Raw genomic sequence first — 26,081 nt, 5'->3', positions numbered from 1 at the left:
AGCAGCTCCACGAGCTCTCGGACCTCGTGCGTCGAAATTTGCACCGAGTGCGTAATTGTTGCATCACATTTGCCAATGGAACACAGAAAATTGTCCTAAAATTACCAATAGAACGTAAAAATTGCACTCGTGCAGCACGAGTTTTGCCAACCGAAAACGCTATCAGTTTATTTATACTAACTGTACTCGTATTATACGAAATATATTTTCAAGAAAACAACACTGGCATAAATATTCTTATAAATAAGAAACTTAGGATTGCGCCGTCTACACATGCACACACCTGATGTTTAAAGTATGCCTGTTCGCCTTTAATAGAAGAAACTTTGGTTAAAATTCAAAAAAATATTTCTACAAATATAAGTTGACATCACAGAATAAGGTTGACATTGCGTAGTTCGCGCATGCGCCCATCTGAGTTTTACAATATACACTATGATTGGCGTTACTAGAAGTATCTGTGCTTAAAATTTCAAAGAAATATCTCTATAAATAAGAAAATTGAAATTGCACCGTTTGCGCATGCGCATATCTGATTTTCATAAATGTGCAATATGCTCGCCTTTACTAGAAACATCTGTGGTTAAAATTTCAAACAAAAAACTCCATAAATAAGGAAGTTGACATCGCGTAGTTTGCGCATGCGCACATGTTATTTTTCCAATAAGCCATTTATGCTTGTCTTTACTACAAGTATCTGTGGTGAAAATTTTAAACACATATTTCCATTGCGCATGCGCAGATTAATCGTCAACATTTTTCTTGGTTGAGGTACCAAAGCTATTAGCTACCGAATGCAAAAGGAGCGAACTAAATATCTTGAAAACTGTAGTACCTAGTTAAGGCCTCAGACATACGGACGGACGGAGAAACTGGCCATATCTAGCTTTTTGTGACATGTCATCGGAAATAATCGGAATTTTCTTGTTTTCTTTAAAACACAATAATTTAATTGGGTATTTTTCTCTAATTTGATTATCGTCATATCCTGTATGCAGGGACGAACTAGGTAGAAGATTGAGGGGGGGGGGGGCTCTGCGTTGCACAACAAAAACAACAACTTCATTTTAAAGTATTCCTTTCTCGAAAATCAATTATAGAACATAGTTTTTTTTAAATTGCAGCTGATAATTAAAAGTGACAAAATATACATACTCCAAACGAGGCCCGTCGCCTATGACTGTATTCCAGCACTTTCAAAATACCACACAAGTAATAAATTCATTGTAAAACACTTACATAAAAACAGAATTTTATAAATGATCAACCTAACTTCAGCCCCAATGGTTAATAATTTATTATTAGTGCAAGAAACTCTTAATGCTTAATACAGTACATATTTATAAATTTCCAACGGGGCATTATGGCCTACAGGCCAGGTGGTAATCGCCCCCCCCCCCCGGGACAGTCCCCCCTGCTTGTATGGTTATGATTATTGCAAACCCAATTGCACTTCGCCGCATACCCATATATAGTTCTATTGGTACTAAAAAGGGTTCCCAATATCTATTTATGTTTACGGCCCATTTTAGCGCATGATGAAAAATACGATGTAGTAGAAAAAACATTTTTAAAAAACGTACCTTTTGAAAACGCTAAGTTAGCCCCTCTACTTTTTAAAAATTTTTTATGGCTTAACCGTAATGGCGCATAACCAAATGTATCACGTGACCTAGTTACAAGCGACAAAATACGTACTGGGGGGGGGGCTACGTTCACTTGCCCCCCCCCCCAAATGTTTTTTCGGATTTCTAAAAAAACGATAATGGCGCAACAGTAATTATCGGTGGCGCATGTGAGCGCATAACGAGCGCATTCATTTTAAAATAATACGACTATCAAATCTCTCAGTGGGGGGGCCAAGTTAACGGACCCCGAATTGTGTGGGTTCTGGCTTACGAAAAATTATTCTTACTCGCGTGCCTTACTCACTGAGTTGAATACAAATTTTATATTCAAAGCTCACTGCAAGTAGGTTTTTAGACAACCTATCCTATTTTTGGTTTTTGGCCATCCTATATCGGCTATGTCTGTAATTTCTGCCACTCATGTCGATCAGGTAGATTTTTGTGTTACTAACACCGGAGCTATAGCTATTTGTTCTTCGTCTAAAATGTTTTTGTCTATTATTCGACCATTATTGAAGCTTACTATACTAGAATACTGGAGCTTACCTTGCACTTGGCTCCAGCATCATACATGTGCTGGGGACTGTGTATCAGCTTTTCACGAGGAGAATCTAATAGCACTGCGATATTAGATATAAGCAAGTTACACGTGCAGAATATTGTTAGTATCACTAGGTACAATCCAGAAACATCGACACGATGACTTTGTACGTGTTTACGAAATTCAAATTAAGGGAAATATTTTATTTGTATATTTTTGTTGCAAGTAATATAAATAGAGGTGGAGCGATGGCATCCTATATATACGCTGGTGAGTTTAATTTATTTATTCTCCTCTGTACGTCGGGGTATAGCGATTGAAATTTGGGGTATTATAAATATCCCGTCTAAGAATGTATGAATGTCGAAATGTATAAATAACCTTTATGAGGCTCGTCGTTCTCCTTGTTTAGCTCATAACGAATTTTTATTGTGCAGGTGGAATATACGAAAGCTCAAATCAGCAAGCGAAATTGGCATTTGAAGTTGTCGTCGATTGGATAAGTAAATATAATCCTTTAACTTATGATACCTTAAAAATATTGCCAAGTGTCATACCACAAGAACAAGTTATTAACAGAACGTATGGTTTTGTTTCGGGCGTTAATGCGAATAAGCCAATTTCTGTAGTTTCAAATGGATGTTCTCTATTAGCCAACGGAATTGCCATCGTGTTCAGCTTTTTGACTGAAGATAATGCAAATACCATACAATCTCTGTGCGATCATAAAGAAATTCCCATGATACAAATCGTCGACAGTTCGGAGCATATTAACGACTGCTGTTCAATTAGCATGCATCCCTCCAGATCGGCACTCTCGAAAGCGTTTGCAGATCTGGTCAAACTATGGAACTGGAAAAGTTTCACTATACTTTACGACAACGCAGATAATTTATCAAAATATGGAGAGTTATTAAAAATCAACTGTAAACCATACAGAAATATTGTCTTAAGACAACTATACCGCAATTATAATGGAGATTTCATGTAAGAACATTTTCAAATTTATATCACTAATATTCATTTTAAGAAGGGTAGAGGGCATATGGATTCTTTGACCTTCCCTGTGATTGGTTAAAACACGAGCCGTATTACTCTGAAAAGTCATTGAACTATATACAGGGTGTTTTTTTGGGAGCTTTATTTAAACGTTTCTGGGAAAGAAAAATAGGTAGGTTTTTAAAAATTTGTATTTAGGAGTTACTCTGAAGGCCTAATCAATGTAAAATATTTTCAAAATGGCCGCACTTCAATAATACAGAAATACAGAAAGTGGCTAGTAACTTCGTTATTTTTTATTGCATTTTTGGATTCTACGTGAAATTTCAGTACTTTTAATACCCACATGTTGATATCTGACATTTATGGTTTTTAAGTTATTTTGACTTTAAGAAAAAAATGGCGGATGCAGATGGTACTTTGATAATTGATTACTTGAAAACGATTGTTATTGTGAAATACGGCAAAAAGAATGACTTTTTCACTGTTTTTGGACTTTCCAGGCGCCATCTTGATATTTAGACCCCAGGCATATGGAGCTGCTGGAGGTCCCCACATACCTACTTAAATATTAACTTGACCGTATGAATACATATTGGACGCCGACAACCGGCCACAAAAAAAAATGACGAATTTTTGCATTTTTGACGTTTTTAAGCGGAGTTTTGGCATTTAGGCCCCTTATATGAATACGAAAGTGTACCTAAACGGTGTCGTCGTGTGTCTACCCTTAAACTACCCAAAACGTTCAGTGGCGTGCCTTGTGGGCTCGAAATAACCGAAAAACGGCAATTTCGCCCGCCATCTTGGATTTAAGGGGTTAAATGCCAAAATCGGGTCTGGCAACAGGGCGCATCGTTTTCAGCGGGGGCAAATTACTCTAGAACCGCCTGTTGCCAGTTTGTAGCACAAAACGCCGTTAGACATCATTTATAGACCCTTTTTCAGAAATGTCTCTCTGACTATTCCGTTTTTAAAGTGCCGAAAGATGCGGAAATACGTGAAAAGTGGATGCTTGCGATTCCAAAAAGTTGTTTTAACGTTGAGTGCGGTGACACAGAATAAAGCGGGCTGTAGGTACCCTTTATTTTGTCGCAATGAGCGGGCAACAGCGACAAATCATAAGTAAGCATAAGAAATTCCCGTTGAGTAAATTGCGTACAGCTGGTGGCCAAAAAACATATCTGATTGGCTACGTAAAAAATTAAGCCGCTGATCGCGCCCCATGTTTTAATGGCGCGTTGGGAATCGGATAGAGAATAATTCGAGGCAAACTTTCTCAATTGAATGTACCTATCCTATCTACCGTATTAAATTAAGTCACCTGTAGTATCTTTTCCATTGTGACATTATAACTATTATCCTTTCTGTTAATTCAAATAAATGTAATGAACGTATACGAAAGAAAAATATACGCGCTCGGATTTGAACCTGGGTTGTCGCAATGTAAGCCAACGGTTATACCATCTGCGCCAACGCGACGTATGTTTAACGTATACTTAATACCATGTGATTAAAAATGAGTTGCTGTCGAGTCACCTTTGGAATTTTTGTTTACATGGGAAATCGTACTTAACTTGAACTTCCAAAGGCGACTTGACAGCAACTCATTTTTGATCGCCCGTTACTTATACTGGTATAAGCAGTTCCACATAATCTTGACAATATCTCTAGATCCATACGCCACCTAGCAACTAACCGAAGGACTACGAGATTGACGACACGTAAGAGCCTCATCTGCTCAGACAACAGAGTTGACAGGCTACAAGAGAGAACCTTTTTACCATACTAATAACATAAACTAATGTATAATTAGTTTCTGCTACTTGCGAGAACTTGTTTTGAGTTATCACTACTGAAAATGATAAAGACAGTGTTCAAATTTACAAACGTAATTAGAATATTATAAGCATTCTTTTGTCACAGTACCCATGCAGCGGGTCAATGTCTATGGTAACTGCCTGCTTTAGTAAAAATTCATATTATTTAAGAAATAAAAAAACAAACTAGTGCACAAAATATATTAACAGGTAACGACAAATTTGTTATAGGGACGCCTTAAAAGAGATTCGAAAATCTGGACAAACAAATTTTATTTTGGATTTTTCCATAGAAACCCTAGCAGAGATTTTAGATCAGTTGCAACGAATTGGACTCATGACCAGCGATTATAGTTACATCGTACTACACCTTGATTTGCATGTCCTAAACTTGAACAAGTATCAACATTCAGCGGCTAACATTACAGGTGTAAGTAAAGTTGCATTCCTACATTAAAGCTTCATTAGCAATTAGTTTTATCAAGCAGGCGTAAGATTCACAATTGTGAAATTGTTAGAATTTACCATACACAGTATTTTGGCTTGTTAAAATATTGCGGGAATTTCTGATTATCGAGAGCGCAAGTCCATAAATTGGGAGATGAGATGAGATAGCGGGAGATATGAAATATAGTTTTGTTTATACGTACATACGTCAAATGTGACATTTCGCTGATCATATTGAAACAGCGAAGTATCGTTTGATTTCTATACCTGTGTTGATTATCCGTTTATAACAAGAAATTCCAGCATACTAATAAAAAATATTTAGCGTTTACCACGGACGAGTGAGATCCGCTGACACGTCTTGTCTGACTTGTCTGCGAAAACTCACTCCTTAGTCCTTAGTAAACAACTATTATTGGTGGAGACGGTTCAAGTCACGGCATGTGTGTGAATCAAAAAGGAAAATGTGAAGAATTTGATAGAACCACTGAACTATATTATACTGGAATGCGCGCTCGGTCCGCCAGCAAAGGCGCCGACTTAGGGGTGGCCGAGCACTTTCAGCCCCTCCAATATTTATACTGGAGGGGCTCAGCTCCCCTAATTCTGAATAAGTGACAATTATATACCGTATTCGTATTCGTGGTTACTTACACCAAATCTTGAAACTGCATAATCAGCTTTAGACTCAACAATAAACCTTTATACCTCTACCTCAATGCAAAATGCAATAACAAACCGTACCAAGGCAGGAAACCGTTGACAGTTCTAAGAAGCAATAATCTGACTCCTGATGTGACGTTATATAGTTTTTCTTTCTGAGATAAAGGATAAAGATAGGTAGGTACCTGCACCTTACACCTACTACGATAAGTGCATTATTTAAAAATGCAAAAATTCGTACTTGCTGGTTTTAGTTAAAAGTCGACGGTTGTAGGTTAGGGTTGTTATAAAAATTTTTTTTTTACTTATATGTACCCGTAACCCGATACCCTATGCAGCGTAAAAATGTTTGGGCCCCCCCAAAAATTTTGTCAAGTCGGCGCCTATGTCCGCCAGCGCGAACCCCGAGAGAGCGCCACAAAGGGGTTCTCTGCCCTACTCTCGCGAATGCATAGAGCAGCCTATTTGATGTTTTGAATATATTATTGATCAGTTTCCCAATGATAATTTTTAATAACATGAATATCCAAATAATAATGTATAAAATATGCAGTTGCTAATGTCAGTAAGATACCTACCGTTACAAAGAATCCGATAAAACAGAATGCCGAACGATCTTCGAGTTCATTTTTGAGCTGTAACTTTTTGGCCAATGGTACACGTAGTTGAAAAACAATAGCGACCTTTCCATGTGTAGGTACCATTCTCCTTATTGTCGATTTCTATCTGTGAACGAATAGCCATTCCATCTGCGATGAGAGCAACGTCTCTCACATAATCCGACTTCATTCCCTCAACCTTTAAGTACCTACTCGAAAACCCCTAATACAATTCTTGGTTTATAACCAGAGGTATATTTCATTACTCACTTTCATAGAGTGAAACTCGTGTGGAAAAGCAATTAGTTGTTTGCGAACTTATCCGTGCGCTTTAGGTAAGTAAAAATCGATGCAAACTCTCTCATCTTGTCCGAATAACTTCACTTAGTTTTTCCCAGTTCTTTGCTTGGTGCAGGAACAATTCCAAGCTAAACCCGGAAAATGTTGAACTCAAAATCTCCTTCAGCGCTTCAAAACTCGTACCTAATTCATTCAGTTCTTTTATCAGTAGAGATATCGTCAAAAGCTTCTTTTTCCTTTCGCATCATGGCCTTGAAGAACCCTCACTTTTTTTACAAGTCTTATGCGACTCCAGTGGACGGTTTTAAATCACGAAACCATACTTTCGTACCAACGGAATGGTTACCCACGGCCCACCACCTCATTTGCCTCGTTTTCAGCTGTCGTTGGAGGTGTATGATGGGATGGGGAAGGACAACTAAAATACTGCACAGTCCTATCTTGGTCCTGGTCGCATTTTTTTCAGGATTTTTTAGCCAAACTCTTACTCAACTGATTCTTTGTTAAAGTGTAAACTATACATATACCACAGACAATTATGTTGTCTGTGCATATACGTAAATTAGCAGTGAGTTTGCGTACTACTTTTATCCATTCTTGCCTAACAGCATCGTTTTTCCAGGGAATGCTGAAAAAATATTGTTTTCTAAAAGTTAACGATTATAAGAAATCAACAAATCGTTTAGTTAAGGTCTAAGTATGTCTTTAATCCGTTGCGTTAATCTAAACGAGGTATTGACCATAACAAATAAATATGCAGTGCGATTATCTTAAACTGAAAAATACGATTTTGCTTTAAAAAAATTAAAAAAACGCGTCAACCCATAGCAGTAGTTCAAATGGGTAGTAGGTGCAATGTACAGCTGTCACCTTCAAATCTACCGCCCTGCAGATAACTTTCAAAAATGCTGTCAGGCTGTCTAAAGAGATGAAAATTGAAATTATAAATTTATACAAAGGTCACAACAGTGCAAGACAAGTACGCGATTTACTTGCAGACCATCAGTATCCTGATGAACCACCAAGGGCGTCGCCAGAGGGGGGCAGGGGAGGGCAACTGCCCCGTGTAGAGATTAAAAAAGTAGCAAAATGCAAAGCAACCAGTCCAAAAACCAAAGTGTCCTAGTTTTCTTGACCGATAATTCCTTATTACAATTATTGTGGTTGTAGAGGTAAGACAGTACAAAAGTAAAAGCTTATGTGCTCTGCACTATATCTACAATTAATAATTTTTTTATCCTTCGTATGTCAACTCGCCTCTCTCTGGGCCATCAGCTGGCGACACTCTTGTGAACCATCGACATAATAAATGGACTGCGCGTGTCAATGATAAGCGCGGATACTGCAGAGAGAAGGGAAAGCTAAGAGGGCAAGCTGTCTCTTACGGATACGCATCTGATTAGATCTTTCAATTTAATTTGATTGCGATTGCTTCTGTCAGTTGTGAAGATAAACGCACTGTATAGTAATTCATGCATTTTGACGTGCGCCGACTCGATCTACTCTGACACGTAGCGCATGCGTAAAGCGTTTGGAGAATTGCGCACTCTCTCGGCACCCTGTGTTTCTATGACAGAGATCCTCAGTGCGCGTTCCGCTATAATTATAGTTCAGTGGATTGAATCATTCGCTATTAGAAACCGTCGAGTCGTTTACATTGAGCGGTCAGAGAATGACCGTAGTGTGAATTTTATATTGTGTTAAAAATGTGAAGCAGTCAGTGGAGTTATATCGACTCCCTGTAATTTATCACAGGGTGTTTGAATACACTGCGTCCACGATAAGGATGTCTATCACGGAGATCTCCGAAGCCATAGAGGATACGAGGATGTTTAAATTAGAGGAAGGATTACTTCCGAAAATATGTCAGGAAAACCGAAATTTGCCGATTTCGGCTGTTTTTAAGCATGCTAAGTACTACATATACATTTGCAGAACATTTTTAAAGGGATGTTTTTGATTTAATCACTTTCGTAGCTCCATTAATCAATAGGGGTTCCACTTTTTATGCTTTTTGTGAAATTGATGTGAAGTTGTCCTTGCACTTGTACTGGGTAGTAATAATTATGGTATCGAAAAATAGTTCAGGGGTAAAAAATGGAACATGACGTCTGAAAACACAACACCCTGTAGATTCTACATTTGACATGACCAATTGTGTAAGGCCTTCAGTGTAACTTATATTTCCAATTTGAACGAAATATTTCAAAAACTTAAGGAGATATTAAAAAAACACTTAAAACATTTTGAAATTTTAACACCCTGCTTATATGAACTTTTAGTCATAAAATAAGCCAAGAAATAACCTCTTCTGTATTTCCATCATATTTAGGAACATCCTGTATAAAATGTATCTAATAAATCGACCGACCCTAAGCCTAAGCTCATATTTCTGTAATTTTGGGGATTTATCGCTGCGATTATTTTAGAACGAATTATTTTTTTAGATTTTTGCTAAGTATTTTTCAGTTTGATTAATGAGGGCGAAGACACTTTCAACACGTGTTGTACACGAAATTTTTTGTATAGTGATACTTAATAACTCATAACTGAATAATATTATTGACATTCGCGATTTACTGTCACTCAAAAATCATTATACAAAAAAGAAATTACATTAAAATTACATCCTATAACAGTATAAATTGTGCGTATGAGCCGGATACATTTGCCAGCAATTTCCGAATTTTTATGGTAATTTGCATTGAGTGTTCATACCTTTCGTTCTCTCTTTCGTTAGTGTTTCTAAAATTGTCGCGTTTATATATTATCAGTAAACATACGAGAAATCACATACTATTTTCAAGAAACCCGACTTTTAATCCGGCTCATTTGTTAGATGAGGAACATACTGACGCACGGACAAAACCCTCACATAAGGAGGATTTTTGTTCCGAAAAATTCCCCTAAAAATAAATGAAATAACACATATTAAAAATACGAAACTTTTGAAACCGTAAAATATCATTGTGCTCTAGTATATTTGTTTTGAATACAATATATTGCTTTAGTTCAATATTTGGAGAAAAATATCCACTCATGAAAAACAGATTCCTTTGAATAAACATTCAAATGACAAATACGTAAACTAATGGAATTTTAATTCCCAGTACTCATATGCAATAAATAAACAAGATGTGCATTTATTAATATCAATAGAAAAACCTCATTAGGCAAGTGTTAAGTGTTATTAGAATCCTCTCATTTATAATTAAATTCCATTCAAAAGGTAAATAAGGCGACAACAAAGACAACTATAGGAGAATGAGACAAATTCACTCTTTTCTTATTCTACTTCAACTTGCTATATTTCGGAAGAGGTTAGACAACTTTACATACTCCGTTTAGAGAAATTAATTCACTTCAGAGGGGCCTTAACTCATCAAGTATGTACACAACAAATTTCGTGCAATTCTCTCCATTTTCGTTGTCCGGCCAAGAACTGCAGTGGAACTTTTTTTTCGAATTTTAAAAAACTAATTCGAGATACGTGATGTTCAAAAACCCCCAGATACCAAATTTCGTCGAAATCAAAATTTTTTTTCGCATCCACAAGTAGGGGTGCGCCCTTTCATAGTAGGAATTTTGATAAAATTTTTTATTCAAATCGAATAAGGCATACCCGAAAACCTATTCAAAGACGCGTCACCCATCTTTGTAACTCTTATGGTTGCTGAGAAAAAAATTAAAGAAGAAATCCAAATTTCATCACTTCTTCGGGGGTAGCTTCCAAACGAAACACGTTGGGCCATGGTTTATTTGGAAAAAGTGCCCTCTATCACGCAATTTTTTTTTACATGCGGTCATGTAAAACCCTGTATATGCTACCGGCAATCTGTATAATTCAGGCATTCGAAAATTTGTATACAGCCCCCCCGGATTCCCGTAGGCTATGTCGCGAAACCACTTACTCTGATCGCGCACACTGGTACTTTAATTCGCGATATCGCCGAAAATATGGCGAAACTCACAAACAAATGTACTCTAAGACCCGCTGCACTCTTCAGCGTTCTCAGGCGTTCGCTGCCGTAGGAGGCCATCGACGAACTCCCCTAGTTCATTCATGGTCCATTGATAGAAATCACCGCACTTCTGATCTTTCCACCACATACGCCAGCTATCCCCGTAATATATCAGGATGTCACTAAAACTCAATTTGGTCACACATGTGGCAGGAAGGCCATGGGCCCTTTCGAGATGAGCCGTAACATTTTACAAATTATTAGTATTTAAATGTCTATACAGCCATACAGGATGTTCACAACCTTAACCTACCTATCGTACCTATACTTAACTTAAAAAACTATTTAACATTGCGCCACACGTGCCCTAATTAGTGATGTGGATTGTAAAATAACGATTTGAAAGTTACATAAAAAACGGTTATATTACGCGTAACGTAACTTACAAGAGGTCGGTTTTTTTATGTAATTTATGTCTTTTATGAAATTTACGTATCTTACGTTTCTTATTTAATAAACCGTAATTTTTGTAAGTTACATAAATGTAATACCTATTTGATACATTTGATCGGTACTACCACAGACCATCAACGGTACCTACTACCAACGTAAATGATTCACCGTTGAATCTAGTTTGGTTTAATAAAGATGATACAGCATCTAATTCGCGATCTGGATCTTCTTCCTCCAAACGACGCGTGATGGCGAAATACCTACTGCTTGGGTATTTTATTTAATACACCAAAATATATAATTTAACAAGTGTTTTTGTTTTCAAACACTCACAAAATTCAAAAACGTTTATTGAATATTAAAAAAAACATAAAAAACGTAAATGACAGGTAATTTTACAAAAATATTTGTAAATTACGTAAAAAACATAAATTACTGGTAATTTTACCGTAAAATTACGCACTTCAAAAAACGTGTAATTTAACATCACTAGCCCTAATAATAACCTGTGCGTTAAACTGTTCAAATGACATCAGAAAAAAATGAAAACGACTTCGGCAAATTTTGGTTTTTCTGCATATCTTTGGAAATAATCGAAATTATCTGACTTCCTTTACAGTATGGTAATTACTCTTTAATTGCGCAACTGTGTTTAATTTAACCATCTTCGTATTTTCTATGGGTTCCGCGATTCCCATGATAGAGAGATCTTTACCCTTCAACTTCGACCCAATGTATATTAGTGTGGCACTCTAATAATGCACAGATCATGCCTAAGAGCCAGCCACTTCCAGCCTGAAACTGGATTTTGTGTGGGTATCGGGGGCGAGGGGGAGTCCTCCCCTCTATTTTATCCCTAATTATCATAGCTTGCCCGCTTTTCGCATGGCGAGCACTAGGTACCTCTGACTTAATTACCAACCTTTATGACTATTTATGCAAGTTTGTAGCTAAAACATGAAAAAATCAAACAAATATAGAAACCCGTTAGTTAGTGCCTGAATGGGTAGGCAATCCTTACTCTTATTGGCTTACCTGTGCCCCAGTAGTCCACCCCAACTATTCTAAACGTGTTTTTACACCCATGGAACTTAGTAGAGTTGGAAAAAATGGTCCAGTCATTAGCTAATCAACATTTTTACCGAACAGTTCCTAGGAGTAGACCCCCCTCCCCCATGCACCCCCTAACGAGGATTCCAAGAGCAGATGGAGAAAGGGCCAAGGAGCATATGTGCCAATTCTCATAGCTTTACTCAAAAGTGCGCATTTTCCATATTATCTCACTTTTGGACCTAAGCACCCTGACTATAATTATTACTACACATGCTTTACAAAAGGTTGAATCTTTAATGCGTATTAAATAATTATTTAGAAGTAGGTACTATTTGCCCTTAATGATCTGATAACTTTTTCAAAATGTGTTTAGTTCCGACTTCTGAATTTGACACATCCCCTTCATCAAAAGATTATAGACGTTAATAAGTCAAAGCAATATGAAGCCTTTAATATGGAACACCAAATACCAAATGAAGTAGCTTTGTTATTCGATGCCGTAAATTTAACATCCACTGTTATTAACGAATATGGTTTATTGAAAACGAAGGCCTTAAATTGTAAATCTAGCACCAGCTGGGAATACGGCAGTACCTTATTCAATTATCTTAAATTGGTAAGCATTTTGGTTTGTTGGTTTAATAATGTGTTTCATATTCAGAAATCCTTTAACGGCTTAAGCGGTCGCGTGGAATTTAACCAATATGGACAACGCACCCAATTCGACTTGGATATCCTTTCATTAACCGAAGAAGGTTTACAGAAGATTGGAATGTGGGACACTGCCAACGGTTTGGAAATGCTACGTTTAAAACCTGATTTAGAACCTACCGAAAGAAGTTTGAGGCATGCGCATTTCAATGTCATGGTTTGTTGGGTATTTACGGCTCATCATTACAAAATACACAATCCTTAATGTGGTTTATTTAGATTCAACCATATGCCATGTTAAAAACCACTTCGGCACCGTTGACCGGCAATGATCAATTTGAAGGATTTGCCATAGACTTAATACGCGAGTTGTCCAATCTGGAGGGATTCAAATACACATTTATTCGCAATGAAGATGATTTAAATGGTAGTTACAATTCTACAAGCGGAAAGTGGAATGGAATGATTGAAGATATCCTATCTGGGGTAAAATGAAACACTAACATGATTTTAGCGCATTTTCCAAAAGAAAAATGAACGCTATTGTCCGCATTTTGTCCGTCTGTCCAACTGTACCACTACTAGTCGTCCAGTTTAAGCTGCTTTTTTTTCGGGTGTAGTACATCCTAGAGACTAGAACGACTGAAGTTTATTTGGATTGGTCACTTCCTTCCCGAGTTATTACTGATTCCGTGTGGGGAAAATGCGCGAATGACCACGTTTTTAACTTGTTAAATATTCTTACAGAGAGGCGATTTGGCCATAGGTGATTTGACAATCACTCAAGATAGACAGAGGGCAGTCGACTTTACGGAACCATTTATGTCTTTAGGGGTGCAAATATTATATAGAAAACCTACAACTTCGGCTCCCGATTTTTTTTCGTTTGCCGCTCCTTTCAAACCTGAGGTTTGGGTTATGTTCGTTGTAACTTTCTTTGTAATGTCATTTATGCTTTACATTACTGCGAGGATGACCCCATCGGAGTGGGTTAATCCATACCCTTGCAATGAAAATCCACAATATTTGGAAAACACCTACAATTTTCAAAATTGTATATGGTTGATAATTGCAAACTTAATGCAAGAAGGTGCAGATTACGGTCCAAGGTGATGGTCACTAAGAAAATAACTAAAATATCAATTATTGTATTTTAGGGGGCTGTCGACGAGGATATTAACAAGCTTTTGGTCTTTTTTTATCCTTATAATGATCTCAACGTACACTGCTAACATGGCTGCATTTCTAACGACGGAAAAAGAAGAATGGGCCTTTACAAACGTGGCACAGTTAGTAAATAATTCGGAGAAACTGGGAATAAAATATGGAGCGGCTGCAACTGGTGCTACATTCAAATTTTTTAAGGTTGGTTTATTGTCACTGTACCTATCGGACTTATTTGTATGAGGTTTGCAGGAGTCGGAGGACGAGATATACAAAAAGGCTTATGAACATATGAAGAATCACCCCGAAAATTTGGTGAATTACTTTGAGGACGGTGTTGATAAGGTTGTGAATGGGGTTGAAAATTATGCGTTCTTTATGGAGTCCTCTAGCATTAAGTATGTTACCCAACGCCGTTGTAATTTAACCGCGGTTGGAAAACGTTTGGACGAGAAGTATTATGCAATCGCTTTGCAGAAAGGTAGGTAATACGAGACGTGGATTAAAGTGTTTCCCTATACATTTAAGAAGCTTGCCGTCTTGAACACTTTAATGTGTGCTAGTGCTGATATGATGCAGTTCCCACGTTTTGTCTGTCAATATTAACGGATCTCGATCACTGGGAAACGGAATGTGATATCATCATGCGGTTTTTACTAAACGTGTATATTAAGGGAATGAGATAGGACAGGGCAGGACGGACAGTAACACAATCTTAATGTCTTTTACATGACCAAAACAATTGAATCTGAATTACCTACACTTGACAATCTCATTGAGCAGTGTGTGGTTGCAATTTTTAAACGGTCGCGGGTTATTGACTAATGGTCCTTAGGCGCGCGCCTGCGTATAGTTGGTTAGAGTAGATAAAGCGTATTGGCTAACGGTTAAAGATGGCCGCGCTAATCTATTACCGCTATTTTGTAGGCAGTTTTTTGTAAAATGGAGAAGATAGGCATGAAGTAGAGAGACGCTGTTCTTGGGGCATTCTGCGGTAATAAGCTGTTCGCAGGTAGTCACGTTCAGCTCTCGCGATTTTATTAAACGGGCGAAATAGTATACTTCTTAAAAGACAAAGTGACGGGGGGATTCCAGTTGTACAATAATGCCTAAAAATAGACCACTAATTGAAATGTCGTTTTACGCGCTTAAAATCTGAGTTGACGAAAGGGTCTCTATCTTCACGTCTACAGTAACTCTTCAAGAACCCGGCTATAAGCCCTGTTAACAAAGCTTGATGAAAACTACCCGTTTTCTTTTGGGTTTTTTATTTCTTGTCACGATACAATTAAATTGACATAACTACTGAAAAAATTCGTATTTCCACTCTTTTGTTTTTTTTACAACCCTGATATATCCAATTTACAACATTCTCCCACCTGTGACGTCATGACATCAATGAGCGTCGCACACAAACTGAGTTCAATCTGACAAATATACGTAGTACTATAGTTACAATTACGCATGCTAACTAAAACTGAACAAAACTACAATCCAATGAATAAAGAATACCCTAAAGAAAATTGTATATTCATTGTCTGTACTTCGCCGGCTTCCGCACTTGGTACGTAACTCGGGTACTCTGCTTTGAGCACTTTTAGTGCTCGTCACTCCCGCACTGTCACATTCGTCGCTCACTTCTTCGTTGTCTTTTTGATGAGAAGTATCTCCGTCAGGCTGATCCACGTTGTCCTCCCCTTGCGGTTTGATGCTTACACTATCCACTTCTAGTGGGTACAACCGCTGGACGGGCCTCAACAACTGCCCGTTCGCAGTATCGATTCTCACTACCCGCACAATTCCGTCTTTGCCGGGAATTAGTTCCACTACTCGGCCTAAAGGCCAGTTTATACGTTTTGTTTTATCGCTACCGACCAACACTACTTCGCCAATTTTAATAGCCCGGGTCAGTCGTTTTTTCAAGGCGATTTTTAATTGTCCTAGATACTCTGATCTAAATCGTTGCCGTAAGTCATCCCGCACCTTTTGCGCATGACGGATTTTCCGATCCAACGACTTTCGATCAACACTGTCACAATCAGTTACTCCACTTGCGCGATTGTCTCCTAAAAACATCGCCGGAGTCAAGGGAGTAGGGTCTGAGGGATTATTATACGAATAGGTTATAGGCCGCGCGTTAATTACAGCCTCGCAATCACATAACACTGTGTTCATGTTCTCATAATCGAGACATGCACTACCCAAAACCTTTCTCAACAAACGCTTTAATAACCCAACCATTCTCTCCCAAAAACCACCCCACCATGGTGCACTCGGGGGGTTAAACTTCCAAGTAATTCGTTGTGCATTCGCGTACCGATCAATCTTTTCCCATTCTACCGACGTTAGGCTGCTTTCGGCGCCTACGAAGTTGGTGCCGTTGTCACTATAAACAGTCTTTGGCCTTCCACGTCGCGCGATGAACCGTCTGAACGCTTGTATAAAACTCGCGGTCGATAACGACGAAACCAGTTCTAAATGGACAGCCCTGTACACCGCGCAGGTAAACAAACACACCCATGCTTTTTCACCGCCCCTCAAGAATAACGGCCCAGCCAAATCAACTCCAGTAATCTCAAAAGTTTCTGCGTCACGAACTCGGTCGATCGGCAACGCCGGAGATTCCACCACAAAGGGTTTCGCGTCCTGCCGTTTGCACACAACGCAAGACGATATTACCGCGCGCACTCTTCTCCTGCCTCCTAAAATCCAGTATTTCTCCCTAAGGATACTCAGCAGGTTTTGTGCTCCCGCATGACAAGATTTTACATGTTGGAGCGTTATCAGACGTTGAACAAAAACATGCTTTCCTGACAGAAAAATGGGAAATCTAAAGTTTTCAGCGTCTGGTCTATTCGAAACTTGAGTTCTAACACGTAGCAAACCGAATTCGTCACATATTACGGTTAAACCATTTAAAGCGTCATTTCGATCTCCAAACGATTCCTTCTGGCTTATTTTCAAAATGAGGTTTTCGATCGTCTGTAGTTCCTCCACCGAAAGAGCTTCCGTCCTTACCGTCAATGGTAATGGTTCTTTGATTTTAGCGACTTGTCGATCTGCCGCCTTTTCCTTCAATTTTTTCCTAACATTATTTTTGAAACGCAGCATCCACCCAACTTGACGTACTATTCTCTCGAAATCCTCAAATAACGTAAAATCTGAACTAACTAAGTTCTCAGTAACCATCAAGCTCGATACTGTTGATTTCGTCCTCTCTGCAGTGATTTCATTCTCGTCATATGCGACTGGTTCCGAAGGCCATTCCGCCGGCTCATCCCTCAGCCATGATGGCCCCTCCCACCAACGTTTTTCGCACAATTGTTGCGGTGTGCATCCTCGGGAAGGCAGATCAGCCGGATTTAAGTGCCCTGGCACATGTCTCCATGAATCGATCGCCGAATTCTGACGAATTTCATTGACCCTATTTCTCACAAAAACCGTCCATTCTTCTTTTCGTCGTATCCACGAAAGAACGGTAGTGGAGTCGGTCCAATAAAAACACTTTCCGTCGCCTTTTAGGTCTTTTTTAACTGTGTCACACAAACGAACACCGATCGTAGCTCCCAAGAGTTCCAGTCTAGGAATGGTAGTTGGTTTGATAGGCGTGACTCTCGATGTTGTCGCTAGGAGATGTATTTTTACCTCTCCTTCTTGCTCTATGCGCAGAAATATCACTGCGGCATAGGCCTTTTTACTCGCGTCTGTAAATACATGTAGACTCCATGGTTGCGATGTATTCGACTCAAACCCAATCCACCGTGGTATCTCAATTCTTTCCAAGTATTGTAATTCTTCCGCCCATTCCATAAACGCTTTTCTCGTCACCTCGTCGACTTCCTCATCCCATTGCAGTTGTTTTTTCCATAATTGTTGTAACAGGATTTTTGGTCTTAGGGTCACGGGACTGGTAAACCCTATAGGATCGTAGAGTTTCTGAGCGATAGATAACATGAGTCGTTTCGTCACGCGGAACTTTTCCGATTGGATCAATTCTTTGATCGAAAAGCCGTTAACTGTCAATACGTCTTTTTCTCGATGCCATTTCAAACCCAACACGGAAACGCTGGGAGTAGGAGGTTCGTCCAAACTCGTGTGCTCCCACCCTCGAAGATCAAACTTCGCTTCCGCCATTACTTCGGTGGCCTCTTTTATGAACCTATCGAGAGTCGCCATGTCCTTTACGCTGGTCACGCAATTATCCACATAGAAACTCTGATTTAAACGCGTGATCGTGTCTTTTGAATAAGAGGGATTCGGTGTGTCGCATTTTTCGAGACATTTTTCTAGGTGATGTTCGATTGTAGCTGCTAACAAAAACGGACTGCTACTTACACCGAAAACTACTCTTCTATGTCGATAAACCTTTTCATTGCCCTGTTTATCAACCCATAAAAATTTTAGAAATTCTCTGTCCGATTCGTGAACTCCGATTTTAAGTTCACGAAATCGCAGGATTATCGATGGGATCAATTCTATCAAATTGACACCCTTGCTTAAGCAATTATTTAACGACGGTGAAATTTTCGAACACGCTGATGCGTCGAACACCGGACGAATTTTTGTTGTCGAATTTTCCTTCACGACAGGCCTGTGTGGCAGATAGTGCCCTCGTTGATGATCCACTTCCCCAACAACTGTCTCGATTACTCCTTCCGATTGCCATTCACAAAAAACCTGGTCGTAGGCTTGGTGTAGTTGGGTGTTTTCCAAGTTTCTTAATGTCAAACTCAATCGCCTTTTTGCAATCTCGTAATTGCTGGATAAAGGAGAGTGATCCGCTGCCCACGGAAGTCGCACTTCATAACGCCCTTCTCCGTCAACTTGTAAAGTTTTCTCGAAGCACTTCTTTACTTCTCGAAACTCCTCCTCGCTTCGTTTTTTCTCGACAGGATCTCGTATCCCAAGTACGTCGAGTTCCCACAGCGAAGTCACTGTTTTGTCAGACACTAGACAAGATATTTCCATGTTTGATTTAAATCGCTGGCTGTCTATTTTTCCCATGAGCGTCCATCCGTATACAGTTTCAACCGCTACCATTCCACATTCTAAAACTTCCCTCTTTCCTGTGTAAATATGACCTGCCACGTCTGCGCCTAGAAGTATTTCTATCGGCGAGGAATCTTTTACATCAGACAAGGAAATCCCAATACGTTTCAACTCCTTAATCCACGGTCCATAAAATACCGGCGGAATAGGATGACAAATAGTCGGTTGATCCAATACCTCTACTGTACGGGAGTAATCTCCCTTTACCAACGTAACGTCGTAACAAGAATGATTACGTTCTACTGTTGTTCCACCAAACAACCCATGCGCTATCGTCGCGCGTCTTCTTACTTCAAGACCTAACGCGTCGCTGGTGCTTTTTAGTATATAGGATATTTGAGATCCGTTGTCGATTAGTACTCGCACGTCACGTTCGCCACAGTTATGTCGAATATTGACTCTAAAAGTTTGCAGAAAAACATGGCTTGACGTGAAATTCGCGAGATCCTCAGATTTGGCTTTCTCAGGTAGATTAGCCGCTTTCGATTTATCATGCGCATTATTTGCTTCTGGTTTCGATCCTACTTGCGGATCCGTTAATGTAGAACACATTAAGGGCACGTGCTCCTTTTTACAAATAATGCATTTTACGGTGGCGCGGCATCTCTTGACGCTATGACCACCTCGCAGGCATCGAAAACATGCCCCTTTCTTTTTTACTATATCTTTGCGCTGTTCTAGCGAAAAATTTTGAGCTTTAACACACATTGTACTTTCGTGATTTTTATCGCAAAAAAACACAGCTCAAACCATCTTGGACTACTAACCCCGCGGCTGTCGCTATCGTTTCAGCATTTTGCGATATTACCTTTTTCTTAAACGTAGGACTTAATCTACAGTACGAGTCATTCCCGGATTGTTTACGTACGCTAGCTTTCCCTCCCGAAGAGATACCAAAACCCTCAGCAGCGAGTGCAATGCGCTCCTCGCCCTCTACTTCCCTTTTTAGGAATGCCATTAAATTGGCTAAACGCCTAGCAGGTTTTATCTCTTCACGCTGAATTGCATCTGATAAATTTGCTATAGACGCGTTCGCGGTCCTTTGCCACACTCTAAGAAGTTCCTCTGGCAAGCACGACTCAATAAGTGGGAGTAACATTGCTGCGCACTTCTCGGTGGTTACGCCTAGGGTCTCCAGCGCTCTCAACTGGGTTTCCAATTTATCGTAGAGAGATACTAAGTCAATTTCTCGCGTCGAAGTCGCATTCTGAATAATCAACTTCAACAATTCGCGTACATAAACTTCGATTAACAAGTTCTCTCGACCGTACCGCGATTTTAACGAGTCTATAATTTTTGAATAGTTACCGGCAATCACAGGGTAGCTTTCTACGACCTGCCGTGCACGGCTGCCAGCAACTGTCGCTTGTATTAAGTAACTAATTTTATCGATTTCATCGAGTTCTGTATGATGATGAATTTTCACAAATTGTGCCCAAAACGCGAGCCATTCACACACGTTCCCATCAAATTTTTTAAAATCTTTCGGTAATAAATAAAATCTCCTACCTTGTATGTTGTAAAGATTTACCCCATTGTTACCGATGCCACTGGAAGGAACGGCTGCTGTCGATGGCTTGGAGGTTAGGTCGCTCACCTGCTGCTGTAACTCAAGGAACTGTTCCATGAATTCTTCGCAAGTACCTTGTTCGGCTCCCAGGACGTCTCTGTCGGCCGCCTCACCCATCAACAGCGTTGTTATTTCATCGTCGGCTTTTTGTAAAGTTGAATGCTTAAGCCGCAGCATTTCAACCGCCACCTTCAACGCAACACTATCTATAGGAGTTTTAGTTAATAACCTCCGTAGCTTGTCGGTGGCCCGCATAAAGCTATCACGACATACGTCGCGGTATCGCCTTTGTTGCTCCATTTTTCGCGGAAATCGAACGTACCACTAAAATGTCAATTTAACACAAATATCGTAACCAAAACACTCAAACCCGGTGTCCTGTCACGGTCGCCATAAAATGTTAACAAAGCTTGATGAAAACTACCCGTTTTCTTTTGGGTTTTTTATTTCTTGTCACGATCCAATTAAATTGACATAGATAGAGATACTTTTAGATAACTACTGAAAAAATTCGTATTTCCACTCTTTTGTTTTTTTTACAACCCTGATATATGTCCAATTTACAACAAGCCCATAATTTCGTATTTTTGAAAAAAAAACATTTTTTACAGGGCTCAACTCGGACATAAAAAAAAATATATATTAATGTGACTGATTACATGCGTCTTACGCAATATTTAACAAAAAACGTCTTATAGCCGGGATGAGTAGGAAGATGTTAAGTCTTTAACTAGGTTTACAAATTCGTTCTACACCGTTTAAAACGAAATTTTGGAAAACGCTCGATATCGAAAGTATAGAAAAACTGCATGCAAACGTTAGGCAACACATCATGCCACATACGCCCGGCACTTCTATTGGTTGCATTAGGTATTAGCTAATTGTGTGCACTTTGTGAAATCATCACTCTCCATTGTTTGTACTACTACGGCTATGAAATAGCGTTTTTCAGTCTTTGGTCAACTTTTGTCTTTTTGCAGCATTCTTTTAATTTGGTAAAATATGACTTTTGCATCCAATTTCTTGAATAACTGTAGATTGTACTGTACTGTACATTCAATCAGTTTTCGGTGTACCTACATTACTATCACCATCTTCAACTAATCGGGTGTACAGGGTGAGTCAACGATTGCGCGAAGTAACGTAATGCCTTGAAGATAAGATTTCTCGATAGAGTGCTTTTGTATTATAATATGGTTGAATATTCTGCACATTTGAAAATATTTGGAATTATACAGGGTGCGCCCACAAAGTAGGGCGCCCAAATGGTTACGTTTTTTTAAATAGAACCTCCTGTATTTGAATGCATTTTTGAATTCTACGTGTAATTGTACGTCTTTTTTATTATATGGTTAATATCCGAAAAGTTAGTAGTTTTAAAGATAATTCGATTTTTAAGAAAAATTGGGCATTTTCAAACGTCAGTATACAGCAGGCGTGGGCAACCTTTTTTTCCAAGGGGCCAAAATAAAATTTTTCATATGCGCCACGGGCCACACTTGAAAATCTAAATAAAAAGTATGTTTAAAGAAATCAATACTTATCTATTTCTTTTCAGTCTATATCTATTTTTTGCTTTCGTAAAAATCATTAAAAAAAACAATAAGTAATTACCAGACGTGGATAATAAATCCTCATATTAGAGCAAAAATGTATTAAGGTTTTTTGTAGGAAAAATTTTTTTACGTCAATCAACCACATTAGTTTTCAATTTTTTTCATAATCAAGACGGAAAATTGGAAAAATAAAATCCGCACCTTTTTCAATAGTTGGTGATGCCATGGAATTTTATAATACAAAAACTACACCAATATCCGTCATGCCATGGAATGTCTGCTATAAAACAAATCAAATTCTCAAAAAGTATTATATTTAAAACAGCGAATTCAACATAAAGAAAGACCAAATTACTAAAAACGGTTTCCTAATATAACAATTTACAATAAATGCTCGAATAAGTCACCATTAACTGCAAGACAGTAACCAAGTCGATCATAAAATCCATTTCGAACTGCTACTAATTGATAACTGGATATCTTTTTGTTTTAGAAAATTCCATGGCATTGCAGATTATTGAAAAAGATGCGGGTTTTATTTTTCCAATTTTCCGTCTTGATTATGCAAAAAATTGAAAACTAATACGGTTGATTGACGTAAAAAAATTTTTTCTACAAAAAACCTTAATTCATTTTTGCTCTAAAATAATTTGGGGAGCCAATAATCGCATGTTATGAATTTTACATTGAAATCCCTATGATGCGTTACGTTTCAGGTTTTATACCTTATCCTGGGTTAAGTAAAAGTCAAATAAATACATTTACTATGAAATATTAAAAATATAGCTTACAGGGTGTTTTTTTGGTAGGTCCAAAGTTGGAAAACTTCCTATTAAAAAATCTCACTTTTTTAAATGGAACACCCTGTATATTTTTCTGTCATCAGTTAGCTCTTCCAAAAACCTTCAACTTTTGATAATAATGTCCTATACCTGTCTCTGATAGTTTTCGAAATATCTTGGCTTTCCTGGGTTTTATGTTCTAATCTTAAATAAGTTATACAGGGTGTTTCGAAATTCGCGCACACGGACTATGGGATGGTGTTATACGACAAAAACTGAACAAAAAGTTCCTCTACCAGTTTTCCATCAGACCGCTATTTTTCGAGCTACCGCGGTTTTAAAAATCTCCGCCTCCCCCCTACGCTGCGCCACTGGTTAAACTTAATAATAACACATTTTTAAAAACAAAAGAAGGTTCAAAATAAACTATAATTATGACGAGTACGTAATTACAACAGTTGTTCAAAATGTCCGCCGTCTGCTAGTAAACAAGCTTCAGCACGTCGAAAAAAAAGTGCCGGTCTGATCAAAAACTGGTAGAGGAACTTTTTATTCAGTTTTCGTTGTATAACACCATTCCACCGTCCGTGTGCGCGAATTTCGAAACACCCTGTATGTAATTTACATAATAGTGAGGTGGAAATGCAAAAACTACAATTTTTATCTATCTCGTCCAAAAACGAAAATCATATCGATTAATTTATTTTTTGCGCGATCGGTCATTTCTGACTATTTACCATGTGTGTTTCCATGACAGTAAGTTGAATTTACCAGTTGCTATGATTACGACGACGTCAAAATTACTTACCGATCTAAAAACAGAACAGCAAAAATACTTACCGACGCCTTTTTAAAAACAATCAGTTCAATATTACATTTAATCTTTAATTATTGTTACATTAAATGTACAATTTGTGCTGATGTTTCGTATACAAAGAACACGTCATTTAAACCTGAAGCAATAGAGATCAATGTGTTTAAAGTTGTGCTTTCGTTTTTCTTAATCCATTCCAATTACAATTTTGTTCTGTAAAATCTTCGACATACCATTCGGCCACCGGCGAATACCTCGCTCATAAAGTTATAACGGAAGTGCAAAGCTAGCAAACTACATCAGACACATGCACAAGAAATTATTAATTTCAGTTTTGACAAATAAACTGGTTACCTAGTGATGTACACCATACCACTTCGATCATTGCAATTTATTCTGCTCGTTAATTTCTTAGTGCATATTTATATTGGTTGTATAATTTTAATTTCGATCGCGCAAAAAATGTTATAAGCACGTCGAACGTTAAGGGTTACCGTTCTCAGACAATAATTGGAGTCGTCGCTCCGCTCCTCCTCCAAACAATTGTCTTCGAACGGTAAAAATTCCTTACCGTTCTCCATACTTAATATACTATTTCAAACAATTTATTTTAAGTCCAAAAACTGGAGAATAAGTAAAATCATTTGTCTACAAAGCAAATTTAATTTAACTCCTAATGTCATCCAGTCAGTGATATTAGTTTAATTTTTTTTTCATTATCACCTCGTTATTTAGTAAATTAGAACTTATTTCCGATTAAAATATAAAAAGTACAAAAACCAAGATATTTGTTTATGTTTTTACTATAAAATTTACCAGTTTTTATAGACTTAAATGAATTATTAGAAAAATGAATTAATAAATTTGATTTTAGCTTTGAACGAGACAGATAAAAATTACATGGCCCCACCTCACTATTATGTAAATTACATATAACTTATTTAAGATTAGAATATAAAAACCACGAAAACCAAGATGTTTCGAAAACTATCAGAGATAGGTATAGGACATTATTATCAAAAGTTGAAGGTTTTTGGAGGAGCTAAAAGATGACAAAAAAATATACAGGGTGTTCCATTAAAAAAAGTGAGAATTTTAATATGGACTTGCTCTTATAGAAATCTGTTCGAATAATAATTTGATCACATCTACACGGACAGTAGCTATTAATTCCATTCCAATTATCAAATGTATACATACATCATATGTTATTTGTATAATTAGGTTATTAATGACAAACTTAATTAAATCACAAACCAGTGCGTTTTATATCAATTTGTGGGTTTCAATAATTTTACTATACTCGTACTGTATAGGTATTAGCTTTGAATATAAAATTAGTATTCAACGGTATTAGGTAATTCAGTTTTGTATCGATCTGTCCGAATTCCGAATGCACCGTTCTCTTTTTCATTGTCCATTGAAGGCGCACAAATCAGCACAAAACGAGCACAAAGACTTTTCGGTTTTTAAATTTGGGGGAAAATTTTAATGCACATTAAAATTAGTAGTTAGTACTATAAAGTAACCAACAAACAATGTGGTGTTTAGGATCGCCCTTTAGATATCCATTGAGTGCGGCAGTTGTAAAACTGAAACAATCGGGGGTGGTGGATGAATTGGAACGCAAATGGTGGGAACGCGAACGATTACCTGAACCTTGCCTCGTGAGTACAACTACATTGATACACCACATGGTATACCTATGACCGAGGAGTAGGTATTTAAATGCTACTATTGCAAAAATTGTATTTTAAGTATGGTAATATTTTACCAAGATTTTTTTTCAGAAAAAATCCGATTCTGGTGCAGCTCCTCCCTTAAACTATAAACACGTTTCTGGAATAATTTGGCTCACATTTGGAGGAGTATTGGCGTCTTGTGTGTTAGTGGTTTTGGAACTATTATTTAAGATAGCTAAATCACATCCAAAAGAAGAAAGGTGCAATGCTTTAAAGGAAGAAGTTAGATTTTACTTAAATTTTGATAAAAAGAGAAGACCTACTAAATAGCTTCAGTACAAACTTGAC

General features: G+C 38.0%; 1 protein-coding gene across 3 annotated transcripts; it reads left to right on the top strand.

The window, feature by feature from the left end:
- The first annotated feature begins 2,254 nt into the window (after positions 1 to 2,254).
- LOC116164754 (glutamate receptor ionotropic, kainate 2-like) lies at positions 2,255 to 26,081 on the top strand. Of its 3 annotated transcripts, none has more exons than XM_031478974.1 (11): positions 2,255 to 2,439; positions 2,607 to 3,156; positions 5,220 to 5,418; positions 12,839 to 13,081; positions 13,127 to 13,342; positions 13,396 to 13,602; positions 13,864 to 14,225; positions 14,274 to 14,481; positions 14,533 to 14,761; positions 25,603 to 25,718; positions 25,842 to 26,081. In XM_031478974.1, the coding sequence occupies exons 1-11, from the start codon at positions 2,328 to 2,330 to the stop codon at positions 26,061 to 26,063; spliced, it is 2,664 nt and encodes an 887-aa protein (XP_031334834.1). In that variant the 5' UTR covers positions 2,255 to 2,327; the 3' UTR covers positions 26,064 to 26,081. The 3 variants fall into 3 exon arrangements, with proteins under 3 accessions (XP_031334834.1, XP_031334835.1, XP_031334836.1); XM_031478975.1 differs by having other exon boundaries at positions 25,603 to 25,767; positions 25,842 to 25,966; XM_031478976.1 differs by having other exon boundaries at positions 25,603 to 25,767; positions 25,830 to 25,945.

Source organism: Photinus pyralis, unplaced genomic scaffold (genome assembly GCF_008802855.1).
Source record: "Photinus pyralis isolate 1611_PpyrPB1 unplaced genomic scaffold, Ppyr1.3 Ppyr1.4_LG2, whole genome shotgun sequence".
Classification (NCBI taxonomy): domain Eukaryota; kingdom Metazoa; phylum Arthropoda; class Insecta; order Coleoptera; family Lampyridae; genus Photinus; species Photinus pyralis.
This window is presented reverse-complemented; position numbering and strand designations above follow the sequence as displayed.